This window comes from Ovis aries, chromosome 11 (assembly GCF_016772045.2).
Source record: "Ovis aries strain OAR_USU_Benz2616 breed Rambouillet chromosome 11, ARS-UI_Ramb_v3.0, whole genome shotgun sequence".
In the NCBI taxonomy this organism is placed as follows: domain Eukaryota; kingdom Metazoa; phylum Chordata; class Mammalia; order Artiodactyla; family Bovidae; genus Ovis; species Ovis aries.
Genome location: NC_056064.1, coordinates 51,091,485 through 51,115,027, shown reverse-complemented (window position 1 = coordinate 51,115,027; position 23,543 = coordinate 51,091,485). Strand labels below are relative to the sequence as shown.

The window sequence follows — 23,543 nt, the reverse complement described above, 5'->3', positions numbered from 1 at the left end:
CCAGGCAGAGTTGCCTCTGGAACAAAGGACATTGCTATCACCAGGAGATAATGGGATTAGGAGCTCTATATCGGGAAGCTGGGGTGGGGGAGGGGCAGAGCCCAGCATGCCTGCCTTCTCACATCATGGCTCCATTTTTTCTTTAGGTAACAGCTTTATCAGGACATTCTTCACCTGCCATACGGTTACCATTGAAAGTGTTCGACTCTGTGCGTTTTAGTATATTCAGGGAGTTGTGCACCCATCACAGCTGTCTCATTCCCAGACTTTCCTTCATCCCAGAACGCAAGCCATCCTCGTTAGCAGTCACTCCCCCTCCCCCAGCCCCTCGAAACCGCTGACCTGCTGTCTGTGTCCGTGGCTTTACCTGGACGTTTCATACAGAAGGAAGCGAGCGCTGACGGGTGGCAACCCATTTGTTTCCAGCTTCTTTCAGTTGACAAGCGTGTCTTCGGCGTGCATCCGTGTTGTAGTGTGTGTCAGCTCCACTCTTTATGGCTAAATAATATTCCCTTGTCCACACAGGGAAATATTATTCCATTCCCCAGCTGATGAACATCAGGGCTGTTTCCACCTTTTGACCAGTTTCAATGCTGTTGGTGTCAGCAGACTGCACAAATGTCTGTGTGGACACTTCATATATCCCTGGAAGGGAAACTGCTGAGTCACACGGTTGGGGTTGAATTTTTATTAAAGCAGCCCGGGCTTAAAAATAAGTTCCCCTGCCCCCCACATGCCTGAGGCCCGCTTCTCAGCCGTGCGTGTTGTCTGCCTGTGTTTGCTTCCATACGTGTAAACAAGCAAGTTTGTGCTGTTTCTTCTGTTCAATTTTGGACATTATTTAATGAATCTTTTTCTAGAGGATTTGGATTTAGCATTTTTATATTGCTCCTCTCTCCCCACCCAAGAGAACAATGACAACTTTTGCTGATTAGTGCCCATTATAGCCTTTGTACGGTGCTGGCGGGAGTCCTCAGTTCAGAACAGTGCCCACAGCACAGCGGACGGCGGGTCTGAAATGGAAGCATGATGAGACAGATGTGAGCACACACCTGCCCAGGTAGCGATCAGCCCCGGAGAACACCTCCTGCCCCTCTTGCTCCATGCCCGCCCCATTCCAGACAACTGCTGCCTTTGGTTCTGTCCTGAGACTTAGCGCGCGTTTGCTGGAGTCTATAAATTGACTCACAAAGTGTGTGCTGCGCTCTCTCAGCTTGGCCTCTTTAATCTCATGATTGTTTTGAAAGTCATCCCAGTGTTACACATACCTCCAGACCATCCTGCCTTCACGACGAGTAGTTTCCGCTGTGTGGACATGCCCTATTGTTTATACGTTCTTCTGTTGACGGACATTTGGCTTGTTTCCAGTTTGGGGCATTTCCACATCCGCGTTTCTCTAACGAACTGATGATGGCGGGCATCTTTTCATGTGCTGTTTGCTGTTTATCTTATTTGGTGAAATGTCTCTTCAGGTCTTTGTCCCCTTTTTTTGGTTGGGTTTTTGTCTTCTGATTGAGTTGTAAAAGTTATGTATGTATTCTAAGTAGAAGTGCTCAGTCAGATACACACTTTGCAAATATTTTCTCCCAGACTCATTGGCCTTTCATTTTTGTCACAGTAGTTTTAAAACAGAAGTGTTTAGTTTTAATGAAGTCCAGTTGAGTGATTTTTTTTTTTTTCCTGAACTATGGTCCATAGGTTTTCATTACTATTTTGACAGCTTTGTTTCTCCTAGAGGTAATAATTGCCTGCCTTCATTTGGCATAGTTGTCAATTTGCAATCATGAACTCAGTCCCAAACCTGAGACTGCACTCTGGGGTTCCTCCCAGCTGGCGGTGGTCCTATTAACCTGGCTGCTTCTCCCCCTCTTGAAACCTGCCTCCTGGAGCACCCCTGCCACCTCCCCAGGGCCAGGGGACACCCTTCTTCAACCTGGGACTCTATTTTCTGCATCCTGGGTCCTGTCTTACTCCCTCAATTAGGGCTACCATCCTTCCTTTTGATGGTTCCTCAGCAGGAGAAGGGGAAACATATTTCTGAACCCATGTCTGTGGATATGTCTCTGTCTCACCCTGATGGCTTAGAATTCCAGGTGGAAGTTCACACCCCTCAGAGTTGGAAGGCATCGCTTCCTTTCTTCTGACTCCCGGTGTTGCTGTCTTCAGTGCTTGGTGGCTTTTTTTTTTTTTTTAATGTGAGTTTTCTGTTTTTCCCCTCCTGGAAGCTTTTGAGGTCCTTATCCTTGGGTAGGTGCTGTGAAATTTTCAGACATCGCTCCATTGTGTATGTTGAGGGAGGGCCCCAGGGGGCCTGGAGAACAAAGCATCCCAAGGGTGGAGGAGGCATGCAGCCTCCTGGGGCCATGGGAGGAATAACGAGGGCCAGAGTTAAGCTGCATCCCTGACCTGAGGACAGCGAGGGCACCGGATGGGTGGAAGACAGGAGCAAGGGCACATCCACCAGTGCAGGGTGGACAAGGAGGCGGCATCCTGGGAGAAGTGGGAAAGTCTGGAGCCAAGGAAGGGAGCAAGGCTGAGGGTGGGGTGGGGCTTCGCCCTTGGGACGCCGGGTTTGTGCAGCCTGCTTGTTGTCTCTGCACTGGGATCCACCTGTTGGCAGTAGCAGGCGCTATGCTTTCACGGCTGTAGAATATTCCATGAACATGTGACAAACACAGTGTGTTTCTTGGTCTTTTCGTTTAGTGCCCAGCTTATTCCCTGGGATGGGGGGGGGTGGAGGGGTTGCTGCTCTGAATGAGCTGGTCCTTGGGAGTGTGATGCCAACCAAGCCCACCACGGGTGACCTCCATGCGGTTCCACAACAGCCACGTCCTGGGTCTCTCCTTCCTGGCCTCGTCGTCCTCCCACATGACCCGTGTGATGATCTACAGTGCTCCCATCTGAGTGAGGCTGGTCACCGCTGCCTTCTCCTCCTGTGCCCTCCTCTGTGTGGGCGAGTCCTGTCCTGCAGGCCACCCTACTCCCAGGTGCCAAGGCAGCAGCTCTGGTCTACCTGGCTCCTGGATGGGAGGGGAAGACCAACCCAGGACCAGCATCTTGGGCACGGCAGAATGACAGTTTGCACCTGGTTATAGCTCGGGGTGTGCTGGGCACCCATGTACTGGGGTGGGTGATCCAGCCCAGGGGGGTGCCTGACTGGGCTGCCCTGCAGTGACCTGCTGAGAAAGCCAAGGACTCTGGGTCCTTCTGCACTGCTTGCTTCTGCTCCCTGCTTGAAGACTCTGGTAGAAATGGTAGAGATTTTCAGATTTGGGATCCTTTGCTTGTGGCGGTAATGTTGCAGGAATGGGGTGCCCTGGTGCATTTTGGCCACAGTATCCAACAGTGAAACTGTCACTTAGGAAACGTTCTCTTGGCAGCTCCTTGGTCCCATTGGCTCTGCCCGTGGCCTTGGGCATCTGTATGAGCTCCCCTCCCCCAGTGCTGATCAGGACCCTGGGGAGGGGGGCCTGTGCTGATGGCCGAATGAGATGTGGCCCATATTTATAGATGTCTATAACGTTTGAAGAGAACTTATATTCCGCAACTGTTCTCTGATTCTGGGTGCAAGGTTTCTAACTGTTCAGGTCTTCAATAACTTCACTTCCTAATTAGTAAGTAAAAGAGGTGTCCCTCTTACTCCCTGGGATGGCGGCCTCTTTGGTTTCTCTGTGTGGTTTTTGTGTTACTAAGTGTGTAAATGGCGAGTTACACGCAGTTGCGTTTTCCTGATGAGCTGAACTTTGCGAGGGGACCCCTGTTTCCAGTCTACTTTGTTTCATGCCGAGTTCGTTTTCCTCCGCCCTTCCTGTCTGCAACCCGGGGGAAAAGCTCAGTTTCTGACCACTTTCTTCTCAACAGACCTTCCTCCCCTGGGGGGGAGGGAAGAGGTGTGGAACCTCTGCTTTCCCAGGGATGAGCCAGAGCCCTCAAGGGGCGAGTGCCTCCAGGGAAGCGGTGCTCCAGCTGAGGCGTGGTGGCGGCCTGGAGGGAGCTCTGTTCACACTGGCAGCATCCCGGGCTGGGCGCCGGGCTCCTGACCAGAGACGTCATCTTGATGGGGCTTTGTCTGCCTTCTCATGGCCCGCTTCCCGCCAGGGTCCCTCTGGGTGTGGCCCCTGGCGGCTGTGGGGTCAGGGATTGCCAGCCAAGCAGTGGCAGACACCCTGGCCACTCCCTGGTCACCCTCCTTTCTCTGCCAATCCCTGCCCCGTTCTTCCAGTTCTTCCTGCCTTTTCTTTCCCACAAAGGGCAGGAGCCCTTTTCTTTCCCACGTAGGGCTCAGGCTCTGCTCCCAGGGCTGGCAGCCTGCTAGGATGGTGTGGGATTCAGCCATGCTGACCCTGAGTTGACCGAACCCCCTCATCTTTCTGCAAGCCCTGTGCCCTGTCCTTCCTGCGTAGAGTAAGGATCTTGAGCAGCACAGCGCCCCCAACACCTCCATCGCAGTGTACTCCCCGGAGCTGGACCTCTCATTGCCAGGGCAGAGGCTTCCGCTTTGCAGTCTCCTGCTGTGAGCAAGGCTGAGGCCTTTGGAGGTCAGAGGTCAGAGCCCAGTCGCCATGCTGCAGCTGAGCAGCGGGCAGCTGTCCCTTTGTTCCCCTTTCCCATGGAGAGCAAGTGGCCGCTCCGCCGTTGGTCCGACGGCTGGGAAGGTGGCTTGAGGCTGCAGCTGCAGACCTCACAGTGTAGACAGCGTCTCATCTTCCCCCCTCTCAGCTCTGGATCGGCTTTGATAGGCAGGTGGCTTAGCCAGGGTGCTGGGACGGCCGCCTTTCTCATTGCCTCACCTCCCTCTCGTTCCCTGCTGGCAGCCGCCCACACTTGCGGTTGGTGTATCCCTGGACCACCACCCTCCCTGCTCTGTCCGGGCATGCCGCGGCAGGGGATGACATCTCTGATCTGTGTACTTGGGTCGAAGACCCCATCTGCTCCCTCTCCTCATGGCTTTTGGCAGCTCAGGGCAGAGGGCATATGCTGTCTGGGTCCAAAGCTCTAGACCAGTCCCCGGTGTGTGCAAACCTGCGCCTTCCCCAGGCCAAGGAGCCAAGGTGACCCCAGTCACGGCGCTCTGTGGAGGCTCACGCTCCAAGCTCATAGACCACAAATTTGGGGGTTGCTGAGATCTAAGAGTGAAAACGTTCATTTCTCCTGCTTCTCCATCTGCCTGGAGGCTGCAGGGTAGAGGGGGCAGGTGTCCTCTTGCTGGTCCCACCCTCTCCCCACCCCACCGACATGGGCAGCCAGCGTGGTGGGGAGCCCAAGGCAGAGCGCGGGTCTGAGCTCCAGTGTGGGCTCCAGGCCTGGTCGGGGAGGTCAGGTCTCCAGGTCAACTCCTTTAGCCCTGGAGGTGGCCAGTGCAGGAGCCACTAGGTACTGTCAGCAGTGCCGTGTCCCACTGCCTTAAACTTTAAGTAACAGGGCCTATCAATCATGTCCAAGCAGAGAGAGCAGGTGGGGATCCCCCAGTGCCTGTCCCCTGCTGCCAGAGACCAGGTATGGCGTCTCACCCATGCCCTGTGACTGCTCCCCTGGGGTGAGCACCGTGGCTCCTCCTCACTTCTCCACCCAGCCTCCGTGCGAGCTGTCCCCAAGCCCTGCTGAAAGCGCAGGTCCCCCAGTCCAGGCAGCGGGCAGGCTGGCATCCGGGCCCTCTACTCCACCCTCATGTCCACTTGTGCAGAATCACCGTCTATCCAGCTGGCTGGTTTCTTCCCCAGTGTTGGCTCCTGGGGGTGCCACTGTGGATCTTGGTCTGGTTCTTTGTGCAGGCGAGGCCGCCGTCCCATCCCCCTGACAGCCATTCCACCATGTGCAGTAGCCCCCAGGGAGCTGGCACACCTGAGCAGCCCACTGGGCAGCTGTCTGCAGCCAGGCCCCTGGCTCCGCTCCCCAAAGCGACTGTGCAGAGTGGGGCTGAGCCCAGCACGGGCGGGAGTGGGAGGTGGAGGCCAGGGTCCCTGTGCACCTGGGCTCTGGGCACAGGGTGCACATGTGGGCAGGTTACTCAGGTGCTCTGTGCTGGAATCATTCCTGTGAGATGGGGTCAGCTGGCTCCTCTGGCTGTGTGGGAGGCTAAAGTGACACCTCCCACGAGCACTCTAGGCTTTCCTGGCCGGCAGCGCTGACATGAGGCTGTCATTAGCAAAGGGCCCAGCCTGCCTGGAGCCCTCTTTCCTCGGCACGTGGCCGAGTTTCACAGCGGGCCCATCCCTCCAGAGCCACTGTCCGGGGCCTGTGCTCAGGGCCTCACCCTGGCCATCTTGTCCGCCTGTGCAGCTGAGGGCCAGCGACCGAGCAGCTGTTTTGTTTGGCCCTCACTATCTCCCGAGGCCTCTGTTGTGTTCTCTGCCTTTGAAGACCTCGCTTGTTTGTGAACCTGGGCATGTTCATGCTTGCAGGCACCCTGAGTACCCAGATCCGTCCCTATGCCCAGGAGAGGGCAGGAGCTCCCTGCTGGGCGGGGCCTCGGGCAGGGAGGCGGCTCTCCTGCACCTGAACCTGGGCCAGGTTTGACAGTGAGTCACTGGATTGAGGTGTGGCCTGAACACTCCCCTGAGCATTTGGCTGCCGTCCATGCTTGGCTGCCCAAGTGAAGAACAGGCAGGCCATCCTGTGCCACCTTTGGAGACTGGCCTTGTGGGACCCAGCTACCTCTTCTGGTTCCTGCCGATGCTGCCGACTTGCCCACAGCTGCCTCCTGCTTAGCAGCGTTGGGGGCCAGTCCCTGCGTGCGGGTCACTGCAGTGCAGGGGCCACATGGCTCCAAGGACCTTCGCAACTGTTGCTGGGTGATTCTGTTCACAGAGATGGTTCTGAGATGGCACCACAGGCCATCCACAGGTTGGGGGCTGCCCGCCAGGTTGGTTCCTGTGCCCTCCGGGAGGCTGGTCCCTTCCATGTCAGGCAGAACCGGCCACACCTGGCCAGGGAGCCCGAGGGTGTCCCAGCCTCCCCTGCAGGTGGGTGACGTCTGTGGGTGAAGTCTGTCACAACCACCTGCTGTCAGACCCTAACAACAGGACCTGACTGTGACTGCTGGGCCCTCCTGACGAGACACCTCTTGGAGGACTTATTAGACTCCTCAGTGGGAGCCGTGTCCATTTCACATCCCTGAGGGTCCCCACTCAGGACCGTGTCGCCCCACACTGTGGTCCCATGCTGGCCACAGGCCTCTGTGCAGGACAGCGTCCCCAGGCCAGCCTGGAGTGGACTTCTTACCTGCATCCTGCCTTCACCTCCCCTTCACAGCTGAAATGCCGCAGCACATGGAGGAGCTATCCGTTAGCCCCCAGGAGGAGTGGCTGCCACACAGACAGTCACTGGAGCCCCAGGACCAGGGTCTCTGCTCTCTTAGCCTCCTTCAGGCCTCTTGACACCAGGCAGGACTTTGGTGGCGTCTCTGTCTCCAAGTTTGGCTTTGTGTGGATGCTAGACAGATCACAGGGGCTGAGCAGGGATGGGGGACTGCAGTCTGAGGGGTCCCCCTCAGGGCCCCCTGGACTCACATACCTGGTGTCAAGGGCTAGGGGCTCCAGTGTATCCGCTTTGCCCGCCCTGGTGAGAGCTTTATGGGGCTGGCTCAAGCCTGTGTCGGGAGGGATTACTGAACGTCTTAATTGGATCTGCCTGTTCTCAGTGGCTTTGGCTGTAGCAGGAGAGATGGCTCAGCATGTTTTCATGCTTCCTCGGTGTCCAAGGGTCCCCTCTGGGGTGGGGACATTCACAGGGAACAGCAGTGCCTGGCTAGGTCTTCTCCTGAGTGGGGGCAGGGGACCCCAGGCCCTCTGACCTGGTTCCTGGGGGTACTGCGGGGGAGGAGGGGAAGGGGGCCCTCAGCCGTGTTCATGCTGGCGGTGATGAGGGGCTGATGGGGTCTCTGAGGACCGGGCCTGGGCCTTGTTCCTGCCGAGGGCGGACGTGTGGCCTGTCCGGGGTCTGCAGCCAGAGGCACACTGAGGTGCAGCAGCATGCCCACAAAGGCTCTCCCGGCCTGGCCAACCTGACTCGAGGGCCTGTGTGTCTGGAGGGTGCTGGGGGCTCCCAGTCCTGCAACCCCACCATGTCTCCCGCCCAGTTGAGGTACCTCCCGCAGAGTGCGCTCAGTGTCTGCAGTCCCCCACCCCGACCCCTGCAGGTGAGAGTGAGGAAGTGGTCCTTTGCTGATCCTTTGTTGACCTGGTACAACCAGGGTCTGCCGGGACTGAGGGGAGAGGACACCAGGTTGACCTGAAGTCCCTGCCTCCCTGTCACCCAGGCTCAACCCATTTGCTCCACAGCCCCCCATCATCCAGTTCCTTGAAGCAGCACCCCCAGCTGGCCTGAGTGGCCAGCCTGAGAACCCCCAGTGTGACTGTGGATGCCTGAGAGCCTGTGAATTGGCCAGGGATGCATCCAAATGTATATATGGTTTTGGGAGGAGTGGGGTGGGGCCTGAGCTTCTGAGATCCAAGCAGACTACCAGAGTGGCCAGTGCCAGTCCAGGACCTGACCCAGTGCAGGTAGGGCGGAGGCCAGCCCGGACAGTTGGGCCATGTGTGGTTGGCACCTCGTTCCACAACACCCAGGTGCCCGGGTGTCCAGCTGTGAGCACAGCACTGACCTCAAGGAGCCATCTGGTCTTGCTCCGCTTCAGAGCGGCAGTCAGGGAGGGTCAGTGTCCGCTATCATCACCATGGTAACAGCCATCGATTTTTGTCCTGGTTACCCCTCTGGCCACCTGCCATTTTTTGCCATTTTGTAGGCAGGAGAAGAACACGGCTTCTCCCAGGGAGGAGCTGGAGGCTTTGAGGCCAGCAGGGAGGATGGAGGGTTGGTGGCTGGTCCCAGAGGGGTACCCCGGTGCTGTCTAAGCTCCGCATCCCATCCTGGTGGCTCCCACAGCCGGCGCGACATCCCCGTAGCCCCTTGGCTGTCTGTCTTCCTGGAACGAGAGTTCTATATTCGTGCCTTGTTCAGGCGTATGCTAATTAGCTCTCAGAGGCGCCTTTCCGCTCTGGAAGCCACCAGAATAATTGAGCATTATGGAAATTTGCTTTAGAAGGCTTCAGGAGGCGGTGGGCACTCCCAGCCAAGTTTGAGCAGCTGACCCCTTGGCTCAGAGCCCCTTGGCCACCGGCAGGGGCCGTGAGCTCCGGCACCTCCTGGAATGACAGATCCTCAAGAAACGAGTGTTTTGGCCCCTCAGTGGCTGCCAGTGGCCCAGAGGAACATCATGATCACTCAGCAGTGATGGTGCATCCTGCTTGCCGGGTTGAAGTCTGGCTCTGGGAGGACGGGGCTGGAGGTCTGGTTCCCAAGTAGGGTCGGAGGCCCTCTCTGAGCCTCGAGCACCATCTGGGGCTGCTGAGGACTACTCCGGCATGGGGCTTTGCCTGGGAGGAGGTAGGGAATGCCAGCAACCCTGCCCTCCCCACCGGAGTGCACACACAAGTTAGGCTCGTGGTTGCAGTCACGGCCGTGCAGTCTTGGTCTCGCCTCTGGCTGGGTTGCTCGTGTCCTAGGGTGGCACAGCTTGACATCTGCTGGGGGCGGGGAGCAGCAGGTTACAGGACTGGCCTTCTGGGCTGCGGTGGCCCAGGGAGCCCTTAGGGACCCATGCGGGCAGGGACTCCACGCTGGACATTCCCGTCTTTCCCATGTGTTCAGGTCCATCCTAGAAGCCTCATGTGCTGGGAGCGCATCTGGGGTCACTGGACATTGCCCAGGTCCAGGCAGCTGGGGAGCCAAGTTCTCATCAGTGTCCCCCACATTTGTGATGCTGCTGAAGGTGCCCACTTTCTTGTCGCATCAGCTCCCCTGAACTCCACACTGTGCCTTTCCAAGAGCCCCCTACCCTGTGCTCTTGTCCACAGGGCTTTATGCAAGGCTCGTCTCACAGCCAGGGTCGGGGACTGGCACAGCCCTCTTTCAGTGGGAAGGACACAGGTGTGGGGTAGGGTGGTGAGGAAGAGAGCATACAGTCAAGACCCCTGCCCCAGCCAGACATGGTCACCAGGGAAGAAGGGCATAGACTGGAAAGAAAAGGGCACCACAGGTGGGTGGTACCTTCCTGCCTGCTGGGGCTGGGCTCTGCAGAACGACGGCCTGTCTTGGTGCCCAGTTCCTGAACCACTACACCTGCCATCCTCCCGCTTAAAGGAGGGTGTGGTGGGACCTCTGATGTCTAGATGAATGGCACCCAGATGCTTGGCTGTCAAGGTCACTGTTACTGTCGGGGGCAGGCACTTGCTGGCTCTTTCTCTGGGGCGGGGACTGTGCCGTGAGCTTTGCCAGTCCAGCCCCCTAATCAAGAGACTTGTGGTCTCATTGATTTAATCCTGGGATGGGGTACAAATGTGTACACATAACCGATGAGACAGGTCAGCCCAGGCCTGGAGCCCTTTTCCTGGGATGCCCGGACTGTTGGAACCTGTCGCCCCTGTGATAGACATCCCCCAGCTGGTGGACACACACCAGGGTAGAGGCTAGTCTGTGCTCTGGGAGGTGGTCCTGCCGTGTGGCAGTGGGTCCCTGGGGAGGCCGCTCCATAGGTGGTTATTGGACTCCCTCCCTACCCCCCAGCCAGGGCTCAGCGCACCTGTGTCTTCCAGAGATGGGAACTGCCCTCTGTGACCTCCCCCACCCTGGGGCCCCAGCCTTCTCTTCCTCCTCATGTAAATCAGGTTTTAGAAGTTTCACTGGGTTACCCCCTGGACACTGACATTGGAAGCATTGCTCTCCTATGACAGTCACAGTGTTATGGAGAGGGGACTGGCCCTCCATGCAGTGTGCTTAGCCTTGGGGTCTGGCAGCCAGATCTTTAACCTCTTCATCCCACGCTGTCGCTACCCTTTGCTGGGGGTCAGCTCAGGCCACTGGCCGTCTCCATGGGAGCCAGTGCGAAGCTGGTTTCCTCAGGCCTGTGTTGCTTTGGCAAAAAAACGTGTTCTTTTTTAAGCCTAAGTGGGTGAGAACTCAAATCCTTCCTGAAATCCTGTCTTCACTCCTTTGGGATAAGGAGCCTAGTGTTGTGGCCTGGGAGGGGCCCTCAAGTGGAGTCTGCCCCCTCAGCTCACAGAGGGGGAGTGGAGCTGCCGAGGTCTGCTAGATGCCGGCCTGTGAACGGCCAGACCCTGGGGACGAGGGCCACCCCTCCCACCATCCTGGCTTGTTCCCAGTCTCCCAGATCCCCACTCCCCCTCAGCTTCTTGTCATTTGCAGATTATAAGAACATGGTTTTTTTTTTTTTTTGCAAAAAAAAGAAAAGCAGCCTTAGTCTTTAAAAATGTCAGCGTTGTCAGAGATGCAAGTGGAGAGGACTCTTCTGGATTTAAGAGGCTGAAGACTCCCGACTCCCGGAGGAGAGATAAGAATTCTGGTGCCGCTGGAGGTTAATTCCTCGTAACCCGTGACTTAGCCTGTTTATGACTGACTTGTTCCAGATGCTCACGGAGCAGCATTTAGATAAACAGAATGCTGATTTATTGAGAGAAAGACCTGAAAAGCTGGGCGTGCGGTCCTGGGTTGGGGAGTAGCTCTCAGGCGGTGGCACATCAGGGTGCCAGGCCCCGCGATGCAGGTGCTAAGGAAGAGGGTCTGTGTCAGTGGCCGCCCTCCCTGGGTCAGGATGGCCGCAGGCCTGTACACATGAGTCACGATCTCCAGCTGTAGAAGCTGACTTGCTGGCCACACCACGGTGCTCACTACTGTCTTGGATGGTTCAGCCAAAAAGTGTATGCGCGGTACATAATGTTCGTGTGTTGGGAAGAGAGCTGGGGAGCCTGGTGGAGGGTGAGTGGGTACTTGCTTCGCTATTTTTGAGGCTTTTGGGAGGTTTGGAGGGTGGAGCTGGGAGAAGTGTTTTGTCTTTTCAGTGCCGATGAGAACAGATTGACGGTCACACTGTTCGAAGGGCTGTGGGTGGAACCTCTGGGTGTGGCTACAGAACTGGCCTCCATTCAAGTCCCCTAAGGGTCAGCATTCAGTGCCCTGGGGGACTGCCTGATGTCTTGTGGAGCTCGGATGGGAGGCAGGGCTGCACCTGGGCTGACTTCAGGCTTAAGAATCAGTGAGATGAGCCTCCCTGCCAAACTCCACCCCGCCATCTCTGGGTCATCCAGGGCCACAGGCCTCCTTTGTCCTCCTGGCCCGCAGGCAGCTCTCCTTCCTGACCTGCCTGGCCCACTCGCCCTTCACTCCACCCCATTCCTCACCGGCCCATGGTTTGTCTTCCTCTCCCGAGAAAGAGCATGGCCATCACAAAGGCAGGGCGTCTGGTTAACTCTCTCACCTGCAGCGGCACCTGCTCACGGAACAGCCGTCAGAGGGGTAAGATGAAGGTGAGCGAGTGCCCCAGGCTGCGAGCAGGTCACCTTCGTCACAGTAACAACTCCCACATCAAGACACCAGCCTGCAGTTTCTAGAGTCTGTGCCTTTTAAACATCTGGTACATGTAACTTTCTCTAGTCTCCTGGACTCTTTTATCTTCTCCCAAAGATCCCAGTTTGGGGAAACACTTGAATGTTTCGGAGATCTGAGATATCAGCGGTGGGTCCTACATCCCCGAACACGTATAAAGTGAGTGAAGACATCTCACTCCTGACTCTTGCCGCTCCTCCCGTATCACAGCAGGGCCCCGCCCTTTGGGCGTCCAGACCTGGCCTGGAGCTCCAAGCGAGCAGCTCCAGCCCTTGGCCTCCTGTGGGCCTTGGTCCTGCTCACGCTGCTCTGCTCAGGGTCTGCCCCGCTGCCGTCCTCTCAGGTGTGGGGCCTTCCCACACCAGGGCCCCCTTTTCCTCAGCCGTGCCCTCACCTTCCGGCACATCCCCACGCTGCGTCTGTGCTGGCGAGGTCTCTAGGTTCTGCCTTCTCTCCCCTTGGTGGGTGCCTTTGGGCCCCAGGCGCTGGCCAACACTCACCCTGGCTGATGCCGGGCCCTTCCACCTTGTCCTTGAACTGAGGTTCTTGCCAGGGGCTGTGTACCATTTTTAAGAATCTGTTGGGAATTTTTTGGTATCAGTGGTGAAATAGAAGCAGAGTGACAGCCCTGGTGCTTTCCCTGGCTCACGATCCCTGGGTTTGGTAGAAGCTAGCTCCTACTAGGGTGGGGGGGGCAACGTCTTCCCTGGGGACAGCCCCCACCCTCCTGGTTGAGCTCTGAAGCAACGGGGATGCTGAGTCACCCCGACTTGCTGGAGAGGCAGGCTCCTCGTTGTAGAATCAATTCCTATTAGTATCTGCAGCCTCGTCTTCCCAGGAGATTTGGACGAGCCTGGAGCAGGGAGCAGGCCCTGCAGAGATGGCAGTGGGTGCCTGGGAGGGACACTGGGTCTGAAGGAACCTCAGAGGGCCTGGCAGCACTGAGGCTCCAGCCCCTTACGTGGTCATGGTGCTGGCCAGAGGCCCCCTGTTTACTCAACTCCCCAGCCCCCACCCCAGATCTGCTGGCTGGTGGACTTTCTTTCTCTAAGAAGATGGGAAAAACCTCAAAAATCGTGTTATGAAGATTGTTTACAAACAGAATTTAGGGTTGTTATAAAACTGCTTCCTAAGGAGAGAGCTGATTGTCACAGCAGCAGTGTTTGTAACAGCCCGAAAGTGGAAACACCCAAATGTCCACCGGCGGACATCAGTGGATGACTAAATAAAGTGTGGTCTCTTCCCTGGAATGTCATCCGACTAGGGAGGGAATGAAGCCCTGACACAGTGCCGCCGGTGAGCCTAAAAAACCAAAAGCATGCTTAGTGAGGAAGCTAGACACAAAGGTCTGCATCATGGGATTCCCTTGATACGAAACAGCCTGAACAGGGGGATCTGTATAGACACTAGATGAGTTGTTGCCCAAGGCTGGAGGGGAAGGGGAGTGACTGCTGATGGGGACAGGTTTCTGGAGTGACGAGAACCTTCTGGAATTAGGAGCGGCGGTTGCTCGACCTTGTGACTGCCCTTGAGGACAGAGTGGCCTGTTGAGGCCCCCACAGGCTGGGGCTCTCCAGCCACCCCGGCTCCAGGGTTGTGTCCCTGTTGGGGGCCACGTCCCTACTAAGAGGCTAGACCAGTTCTTTTTGTGTCTGTCACCCAGGACAAGGCCACCACCCTGAGGGACAAGGGCCCTGCCTGGCTCCCAAGGCTGCCGCCCTGCCTCTTTTCAGGGGCCCACACACCATCTGCAGGCTGCTTGGGCTCCCAGCCCCAGGTGTACAGAGCAAAGTGGGCGGCGACTGTCCTGACGTTGTCCTGTCCTGGTTGCACCACCAGCCAGACTGTGATGGAGGGAAAGGTGGTGACCGGCACATTGCCTGTGTCTGTGAGGAAGCACAGCTCGTGTGCTGATATGTGTGTGTGTGTCTGTACACACTGCCCCAGCCCCCGCCTTCCCCTGGGGGCAGGGAGCTGCCGTGTGTACCGGATTCCATGCTTAACCCAAAGCCGGGAGGCGGGTGTTTGATGAGGTTACCGGGAGTATCAGGAATTTTTAAACTCAGAGCTGAAGGGTGTGCAGCCGGAGGTGACTCACCACTGACCTGGCGGCCTCCTCGCAGGGTAAACACTGGGTGGCAGGGCCGAGGAGGGCGTCGCCCAGTTCTCAGGTGCCTGTGTGTGTTTCTGACGTGGTTCTGTCCCGAGTGAAGCCTCGTGGCACCCGTGTGTGCCCTTCTCCTGTCTCTGCTCCCGAAGGGCCACTCTCGAACCCTCCTCAGTGCCAGGGTGGTCTGCCCACCACCCCCTCTGCAGCACCCAGGGGCCTGGCCAGCTGCCCACTGCCCCCTGTGTTCACATGTCTCGGGACCCTGGCAGTCCCACCAGCTGGTAACACTTGAGCTGGTTACCCTGCTCACCCACTGTTTGCTCTGGTGAGGCCAGATCTGAGCTGCTACCTTAAACCTGTTTTTTTGAGTTTAGGACCCACCTGCGCTGTAGAACCGGACCTGGATTCCCAAACAGGCCTGGTTCAAAGCCCGCGGCCTCCTCCTCCCTGGGCGGGGTGGGCCTGCAAAGCTGTGCCCCCTCGTGCTGTCCTTTGAGCTCAAAGAAGCAGGGAGGCACAAGGAACCCAGGGGCGGGATGCGTCTCTGGCTGGCCCCCTGGCTCCAAGGACCTTCACTAGCCCACCTCCTAGGACCCGGAAGGGACTTGGGTAAAAAAGGACCAGTGAGTCTTCACACCGACGCCTGAGGCTCCCAGCTTTCCTGGGGAGCCGAGTTCAGGGCACAGTCTCATCTTGGGGTGGGGTGACCATCTCCTGCAGCTGGCCCAGTGCCCCCATGATGCTCCGGGTCCACCACCCAGTGGCTCGCACACGCTCACACCGCCACCTTGCAGACGTGTTCACGGGACTTACTGCAGTGGCTTGTAAAACACACTGTATAAGTTCCCCGAGTGGACCAGCTTGTGCAACCACTGGCTTTTAGCTCAGAGCCATGTTGCTGTTCCCTGCATGCTCCCCGGGGACAGGTGGGGCCTCTGGCCAGCAGAGGCGATTCGGTGCATCCCAGTACATTGGTGGAGCCTGGGTGCAGGGGCCAGAATCCTCGAGAATCTCTGCATACTCTTCTTGGCAACAAAAATTCCTTTTTTAAAGGATTTGCTCTTTGTTGTTTTTGCCTTTTTTCAAATGGTCTTGAATTAGTTGTGTACAGCCTTTCAAGGAAATACGTGTTTTCAGTTTGATCCGGATGTTAACTTATGATTCTGGGGCCTCAAGTATGGCCGACAACGCCACTTGCTCTGTGTTATTTATGGACTTCGTGTCACTTGAGAGAGCCCTTGGGGCCCGAGGGTGACCTGTGGGTCCAGACTTCGCTGCACACATTCTTGACACAGGACAGTATCCCCATGGAGCAGATAAGATCTGGGGGATCCTTACCCTGCTCGGGAGCTGCAGGTCTGTGCCAGGCGGGTCAGGGTGGCGGCAGCCTGGCCTTGTCCTCTGGGCTACCTGCTTCTGTTTGTCTCAGTGGCTCGTTTTCAGCCAAGGACGGGGACCAGGAACCTTCTGTCCCTTGTTGTCCTTGGCCAGGCCCCTGGGATTGGGGTGGAGAAGTGGATCAGGGCTAGGAGAGGATGAGTAAGACTTGAGCAGTATCCTGCTGGGCCAGGTCGACCTCAGCTCAGCCCTGGGCGTGTGGTTGACCATCAACCATGCTGACCACAGGCGGGCACGGTTGAGGCGGGGCCTTCTCGTCCCCAGGCACTGCCCCTCCCTGTCACCCTCCGCCAGACAGCACCATCAGACACAAGGTCAGGCTGTTCTTTGGACCCTGAAGGAAGTGACTTCCAGGGACTCTTGGTCCCAAACGGATGTCCCCCGTACCCTGGTCCCAGAGCTGGCGTCCTGGTGGCTCAGTAACGTTTATCATCTTGGGTTGGGGGTCGTGTCCCGGGAGCTCCAGGGTCTGCCCCTGTTGTGGCATCTCCCTGCCCCATCCTCTCATCCCCTGCTCATGGGTGAGCATGGTCCTGGAGGCAGACCCTGTGTGGCCCAGCCCTGGTCCCTCTGGTCACTTAGATTCCTGGAGCCGCTTGTCTATGGGAATATAGCCCTGGGGTGCTGTTGGGAGAGAGAAGGGAGACGGAGGTTCACACACACAGCCACAAGTGTGCCCACTCCACACCCACGTGCAACATGGCCACACACGCTCACACCCACTCTCTCTGCATTCATGCAGGCACTCCCACACACACCCCGTGTACCCACATGCACACGCCTTTCCCCACTCACACCCACACAGGCACTGCGTTCACACCCACGTGCTCACTCGCGCTCACGCACTGTGGTGCGGGCCCTGCCCGCGAGCACCCTTCACAGCCTCAGGCTGGGTCTGGGCGTCTTCCTCTCTCCACACGGGAGAGAGGAAGCCAGCCTGGGGTCTGTGTTTCCTCACGTATTGCCTGGGAGGGGGTCTCCTCTCCACCGGCGCAGGTGGCAGGCTGGACATTCAGCCCAGGGCCTGGTGAACCCCAGCCATGTATGATCCTGCCCCATGGCCAAGGGGCCCTGCCAGCATGCTTGTCTCCCCTTCTGGCTGCACCCCACAGCTCGCAGGATCTTAGTTCCCAGACCAGGGGTTGAATTTGTGCCGAGTCCTAACCTGGGAGGGACTGGGGGCCGGAGGAGAAGGGGACGACAGAGGATGAGATGGCTGGATGGCATTGCTGACTCGATGGACGTGAGTCTGAGTGAACTCCGAGAGTTGGTGATGGACAGGGAGGCCTGGCGTGCTCTGATTCATGGCGTCGCAAAGAGTCGGAAACGACTGAGCGACTGAACTGAACCACTAGACCACCAGGAAAACCACTGCCCCCCACCATGTCTCCTGATGGGGATGTGCGGTTGGCCTTGCAGGGCCTGTTCCCTAGCACACGACAGCTCCTCCCAGCCGCCAGATGACCCTGGGGCTCCTTCAGAGGCACTCTCCTCTCTTCCTCCTCCCTCAATAGACATCCGTATGTCCAAGGCGAAGCCTGTCTTTTGGGATCTCAGTCCAGCAGCACACTGAGAGTGAGAACTCAGAACTCAGACAGGAGGCAGGGCTCCAGGGCCTGCAGGGTGGAAGTGGGCACTGCAGCCACCTAACAGCCCACTGACCTTGGGCAGCCTGCCCCAAGGATTGGTGGAGATCTAACCACGTGTGGTCAGTGGTCACCATGCCCTGTGGTCATCAGGGCTGAGAGCAGCTGGTAGAATGGCCTGATGACCAGGAGGAGCTGGCCTCTCCCAAAGCCCACTGTGTTTCTGGGAGGGAACATGACCCCGGGGATCACCTGCCTGCCATCCATGTGACCTTGGAGGGCAGACAGCATTGTCCCTTTAGGGCAGGAGCCACAGGAACTGTTCTGCTTTCTAGCAAGCCTTGTGGAGACCAGGGCTGCTCCTCATGGCTGCCCCCCAAAGAATTCTCTGGATCGTGTGAGCCCTGAGTGGCCTGGCCACGAGGGGAGGGACATCCTGGTGTAGGCAGCACCTCCGGGACACTTAGTCAGCAGGTCCCGAGGGCAGGGACAGGCCTTCCTCCATGTGGTCACAGTGCGTGGTCAGCACCTGTTTAGCAAATACTTGCCAGTGGAATGAATGCAGCCCACACTGCCCGTTCCAGACCCACTCTGCCGGGGAGGAAGTGAGCCTTTTGTCCAGGGAGGTCCTTTGTGCTGACTCGGTGGGTGTGGGCGGTGGCCCTGAGGGTCACTGGAGGCAGTTGTTGTGTGTGCCCCAGCCTGGAGCTTCGATACCATGGCGTTGAACTGGGGTGCTGGGTGTTGGGGCTCTGCTGACCATAGCGTGTCTTGGGCCATGGGGTCCGTCCCTCTGCAGTCACCCCGCCTTCCGCACCATGTCCCAGGACACACGGGCTACTCGTTGAGGCTGCCGCCTCTGCCTGGGCCCGAGGTGGGTGGGCCAGTGGTAGTTGGCGCCTGCGAGTGAGAGGAGATGCCAGTGCTCGTGGGATCGCAGGCAGGGTTGAAACCTGCAAAAGTAGGGCCTCTCATCCAACCTCTCCCGTGAACCTCGGCTCCGATGCAGATACCCGCAAGCCCCCAGAGACACCAAGCAACTGTGCGTCCTTGTTCTAGAATTTCCCGTCTCTCTGGGTGGCATCACCTGGAGAGGCACCCCTCCCCCTGCCCCCAGGGCACCCCTGCCCACCTGCTGGTCCCCAGACCACTGCAACCCCAGTGCCCGGCCCGCCAGTGTGTGCTCCCCAGCCATGGAGGGGTGATGGGGCAGTGATTCTGAGGCTCTCGCTTCCCTTCTGCTTTTCTCTCCTGCCTTCTGCCTTCCAGGGGACGTTCTCTTCCAGATGGCCGAAGTCCACAGGCAGATTCAGAATCAGCTGGAAGAAATGGTGAGTCGCAGCCTCCCAGGGAGGCCCGGGGAGGGAGGGGCAGCTGCAGGTGGGCCGGCGCTGTCGGAGGGCAGGGGAGGAGGTGAGCGTGTGCTTCGCCGTGCATCCCCTAGGGAGGCCTGTGCCGCCCTGGGTCACACTCGGGTCTGGGGCATACCCAGGGCCCAAGACAGAAGTCACCTGTGAAGGAGGTGACCGTCGTGAGGCCCAGGGGTATACAGGAGGACCTGAGAGAACAGGGCGCAGGCCAGATGGGGTCTCACACTCAGCTGGCCACGAAGGCCAGGCTCCAGGTCAGCACTCTCTCCCAGGGCCGCCTGTTTCTGCGGGGCCACCAGGGTCATTGGCTCACGGGTCAGACAGCTCCTCTCTCCCATGGGGGTACCCAGCGTCCTGGGCACCCTTGTCATGGCGACCGGCCCCCTCTCCTAGGCGGCTCCCTCCCTCGGGGCGTACGTTAGAGCTAACCTCTGTTTTCTCTCCATACCAGCTGAAGTCTTTTCACAACGAGCTGCTCACGCAGCTGGAGCAGAAGGTGGAGCTGGACTCCCGGTACCTGAGTGTAAGTAGCCCACGCGTACCTGCTGGTCTGCCTGCCCTGCTCGGGCTCTGTGTGAGCACTTCCCTCGGTCCAAGGGGTTTCCAGCTTCCCGTGAGCTCTGCGTCCTGTGGTTTCCCGCAGTTCCTCTGACATTTCGTACCCCTTTGAGACCAAACGTGACCCCGTGGGTAGACTCCTGCATCGGATGCCCCGCGTGCCCTGGTCCTCTGCCCCTGCCTCTCAGCTGCTTTTAGTAAAAACGATGATGTGCAGTGGCCATAGTGTGGAACCTGCACGAACACGTCTGACCTGCTGTCATGAGTTTCCTGGTCCCGTCCCCTCCCCCAGCTCTACCAGGAGGGCGAGGGGTCAGCCGGTGCTCATGACACGAATTCACACCCTTCCCGCCCTGGGGTGGAAGAGGGAAGCCCAACTGGCAGTCCCAGCCCTGATCTTTATCTCCAGGGTGCGCACGTCCTGCCATCCACGAGCTTGGGCTGCTGTGGCCCTGTGGAGAGCGGGAGGGGCACGCTGGCTCACTGCCCACATTGTTTTGGCATTTGTTTCTCAGGCTGCACTGAAGAAATACCAGACGGAGCAGAGGAGCAAAGGTGACGCACTGGACAAGTGCCAAGCTGAGCTGAAGAAACTCCGCAAAAAGAGCCAAGGGAGCAAAAACCCGCAGAAATACTCGGACAAGGAGCTGCAGGTAGGACTCAGCTGCACAGGCTGGGTGCTCTGCCTGCAGGGACACACCAGAGGGCTCGGGCCCCTGTTATGGTGTCAGGACTCTCGGTCCTTTCAGAGAGCAGTGAAGGGCAGGCCCTCCTGATGGATCAGACCCAGGCTCCACTCTCCTCGGGGATTTCCAGTGGGGGTGCCCTATATCCCAGAGCTGGCAGCCCTGTCCTGCAGCCTCGGTGGGTGCCATGGCTCTCCGCCAAAGGAACAGAACCCACAAGGAACCTTCCTGCCTCCGAGAGAGACCTCAGACCGCTACTCTGATTTGCTACTCACGAATGCCCACGCCCAGCGTGGGCTCAGAGCCTCCAGCAGGCAGACACTGGCCCGTTCAGCATCTTGGGGGCCCTGCGGTGTGAGGCAGATGGCACTGCAGGACACGGGAGGCACAGCCCTGGTTGCAGGCATTGTGTGCTGGGGAGGGGGCAAGGAATTAGGACAGCATGGCCTGTGACAGGCATGGCCCCGATACACTTGACTCACCAGAACCCCGCCGCCAGTTGACATAGATCGGGCCCAGACGCTGCTCTCCAAGGTCGTGCGTCCGAGGAGGAGAAACAGGACAGCCACCCCCCCAACCCGGTCAGCAGTGGAAGCTCTCCTGGGCACAAGCATGGGGTGACCGCTGGGGTGGACCCTCCGCTCCTAAAGCCCTGCTCTACCTGCCGGCCATCAGGGCAGCAAGTCTGGGGGCACCACCTACACCATCAGGGCCTCCCTGCATGGCATGAACCCTGGTGCCAACACCACTGCCCTCAAGCACCTCTGGAGCCATCCGGGGCCACGAGGCGGCTCCTGGCCACTTGAGTAAGGTGTGGACAAGCAGGCCCCCTGCTCCCCCGGAGCGGCCCGGCCTCTGCGCCCTCTGCGCCTGGGGCTCCTGGTGGAGAGGATGGACAGGGGGTGACAGCTGAGTACCGCAACCCGCCATGCGGGAAGCAGCCACGCCTGCAGGGGAGCAGGCTTCTGCAGCCCCTTCCTCACGAGTTTCTCACAGAGTTGCAGTGATAACCCAGCTCCAGCCTCTCTCTAGCATCTTTCACTTTCCCAAGCCCACCCCCATCCCTCTTCACTGCCTGCGCCTTAGCCTCCTGAGGGTGCTATTGCAGTGTTAGTAGCCTCGGTTATTCTGTCAGGGGCGGAGTAGGGCTGTGTTCCACCCTGTCCCTCCCGGCGTCCAGCGCAGGCTGCTCACGTGGTAACAGGCAGTACGTGATGCTGTTCCAGCTGTCTTCTAAGGGCAGGAAGCAGAGCGGCAGGCCGACGAGTGTTTCTTGTTCCCCGGTGACGCTGACCCTGAGAGGCCAGGCTGGGGGTCGTCAGAGTCCCTCACCCCATGTCTGTGCGGCAGGGGGCGGGCGCTTGGTGTGCTCTGAGCCGGTGGAAGGGACACCAGCCGCCGGTCCCGTGGACAGCTCTGGTCTGCCTGGTGTCCTGTGGGGATGCCCAGCCCACCCGAGCATCTGAGGGCCCCTCAGCACCTGGGGCTGTTCTGATTCTTGGAACCTTTGCAGACCTGGCCCAGGAGCCAGGCTCCGATGTCTGCTTTGAGGTGCGGCTGCTGGGGGCTGGACAGGCCCTGGGCCCTTCTGGTGTGACAGCCCTCCCCTCCCCACCGTTTCCCTGGGAAGAGTGCCTGGCTGGCAGGGCAGGCGTGCTGAGTTGGCCTGGCCCTTTGCCTTGGTCAAGGTCCTGCGAGTTACAGGAAATGGCTTGTTAAAGACTTACTGAGGGGGGAGCAGGACTCTGCCCTCCCCGTCTGTTTCTTAGAACGCCCCTCCACCCGCAGTGCTCCCACACAGGCCACCCAGTAGCAGATGAGCCGTGGGGGCAGCTCCGCCCATCCAGACTGTCGTTCACGGCCCTGCCCTGGAGAGCCCGGCCTCACCTGGACCGCAGTAGACTCTGCCGCTAGACGTGCTCGCTGCAAGCAGGAGTACTCGTGTACTGTCACCGAGTGGGGGTGGATTCCGGACTGTGGACCCCTGGGGAAGTGGGCAAGGACCCCAGGCACTGGCGACCCCTGGCTCCCTCGGAGCCTCTGTGTGTCCCCAGAGTCTCTTGCACCCTGGGACCTTCACCGGGGTCTGGGCCACGTGTGGCCCAGTGGGCAGTATGTGCCCCAGTGGGCAGTATGTGCAGGTAGGGGTGATCCCAAGCCCCATGGCTGGCACAGGGGCCCCACCTGGGCATCCCCAAGCCACAGCCTGGGCTGACCTGAACTGTGACACCCCTTGGCAGAGGAGATGGGGCACCCAGACTGATGGAGCCCTGTGGCTCTGGTGTCCAGCTCTGGGTGTGCGCCCAGAGCTCCTGAGACAGGTGGGCTTGCCTGGCGCAATCCCTGGGGTCACCTGTGAGCCTTCTGGAGCCCCTGGCCCACATGTTCCGCTTCTGACTAGACCTCAGTGTGGACAGGACACTCACCAGGGAGGGTAGAGAGGCTTCTGGGCACCTGCCAGGCAGAGGTCAACCCTTGGAGCAGCCACACGCTTCCCCAAGGCGCCACTGCTGCCGAGTGGCCCGTCTGCGCTGAGCACTGAGGTGGGGCTGTGCCCGCGGGTCACGCTCCATGGGTGGTGCGGGGGGAGACTGACCGCCAGTCAGTCTGTGACGGGTTCCCCGTGATGGGGACTGGGTCAGAGCCGGCCAGCTTCAGGAACTGCTGGTAATTGAGACTGTGTTTTGGGATTTCCATGAAGAGAACTGATTTTAGGTCAGGAATTAGGCACTTAGAGGCATTTGGGGCGCAAACTAGGACGCAGGCTTTTTTCTAGAAGTAGGGAGCGCCCCAAGTGCTGACCACGTGGTGAGGTCATGCTCCACACCTCTGGTCACCGCTGTGCTCACAGGCGCAGAAGTGCCACAGGGGGCGGTCGTGGAGGACGCACCGCGTGTCTGACAGTGTGTGGTCACAGGCCTTTTCTGGCGCCGTCTCTGGCCCGGGGTCCTCCTCCCCAGGCCTGGGTGCATAGCTGTATCGTAGCCTGAGCGTCAGGTTCTCCAACTTCGAGGTGATTCTGATGGGCAGCTGCCCCGCTGGCTTCTCGGTGGTCTCCAGGGCTTCTGACAGAAGGGTCTGGGCTGGGGTGTGGCTGTGCCATGAGCCGTCCCAGGTCAAGCCCTTTGGGAAGGTGGGGCTGGCCAGACTCTGGGTACGCGTCCCCCTCACAGATCCTGCAGGACCTGGCCAAGGATTTCTTCCGTTTCTGTTTCCCTCGGCCCCACCCCAAGCCCAGCTCTGATTAGGTAGGAGTCCTCGGCCTCCAAGGGGGCACCGTGACTGTTAGAAAACCCAGCAGTCAGCGTGCCTTTGGGATTCACATTGGTGTGTGACGTGTGACCAGCAGGGGTCATGGGGACACAGCATGTCCTTCCTACCCGTGTGCAGGCTCTGAGGGAGGGGCCGCTGAGACCGCAGTGGAGAGGTGAGAGCC

General features: G+C 58.9%; 1 protein-coding gene across 5 annotated transcripts in view; it reads left to right on the top strand.

Annotated features, from left to right (window-relative positions):
• Positions 1 to 23,543, top strand: part of BAIAP2 (BAR/IMD domain containing adaptor protein 2) — a 63,860-nt gene that overhangs the window by 18,881 nt on the left and 21,436 nt on the right. For all 5 annotated transcript variants that reach the window (XM_042256767.1, XM_042256772.1, XM_042256770.2 and 2 more), the window contains exons 4-6: positions 18,763 to 18,824; positions 19,315 to 19,386; positions 19,937 to 20,074. In XM_042256767.1, the coding sequence (XP_042112701.1) occupies positions 18,763 to 18,824; positions 19,315 to 19,386; positions 19,937 to 20,074 (272 nt within the window). The remainder of the gene's footprint in view (positions 1 to 18,762; positions 18,825 to 19,314; positions 19,387 to 19,936; positions 20,075 to 23,543) is intronic.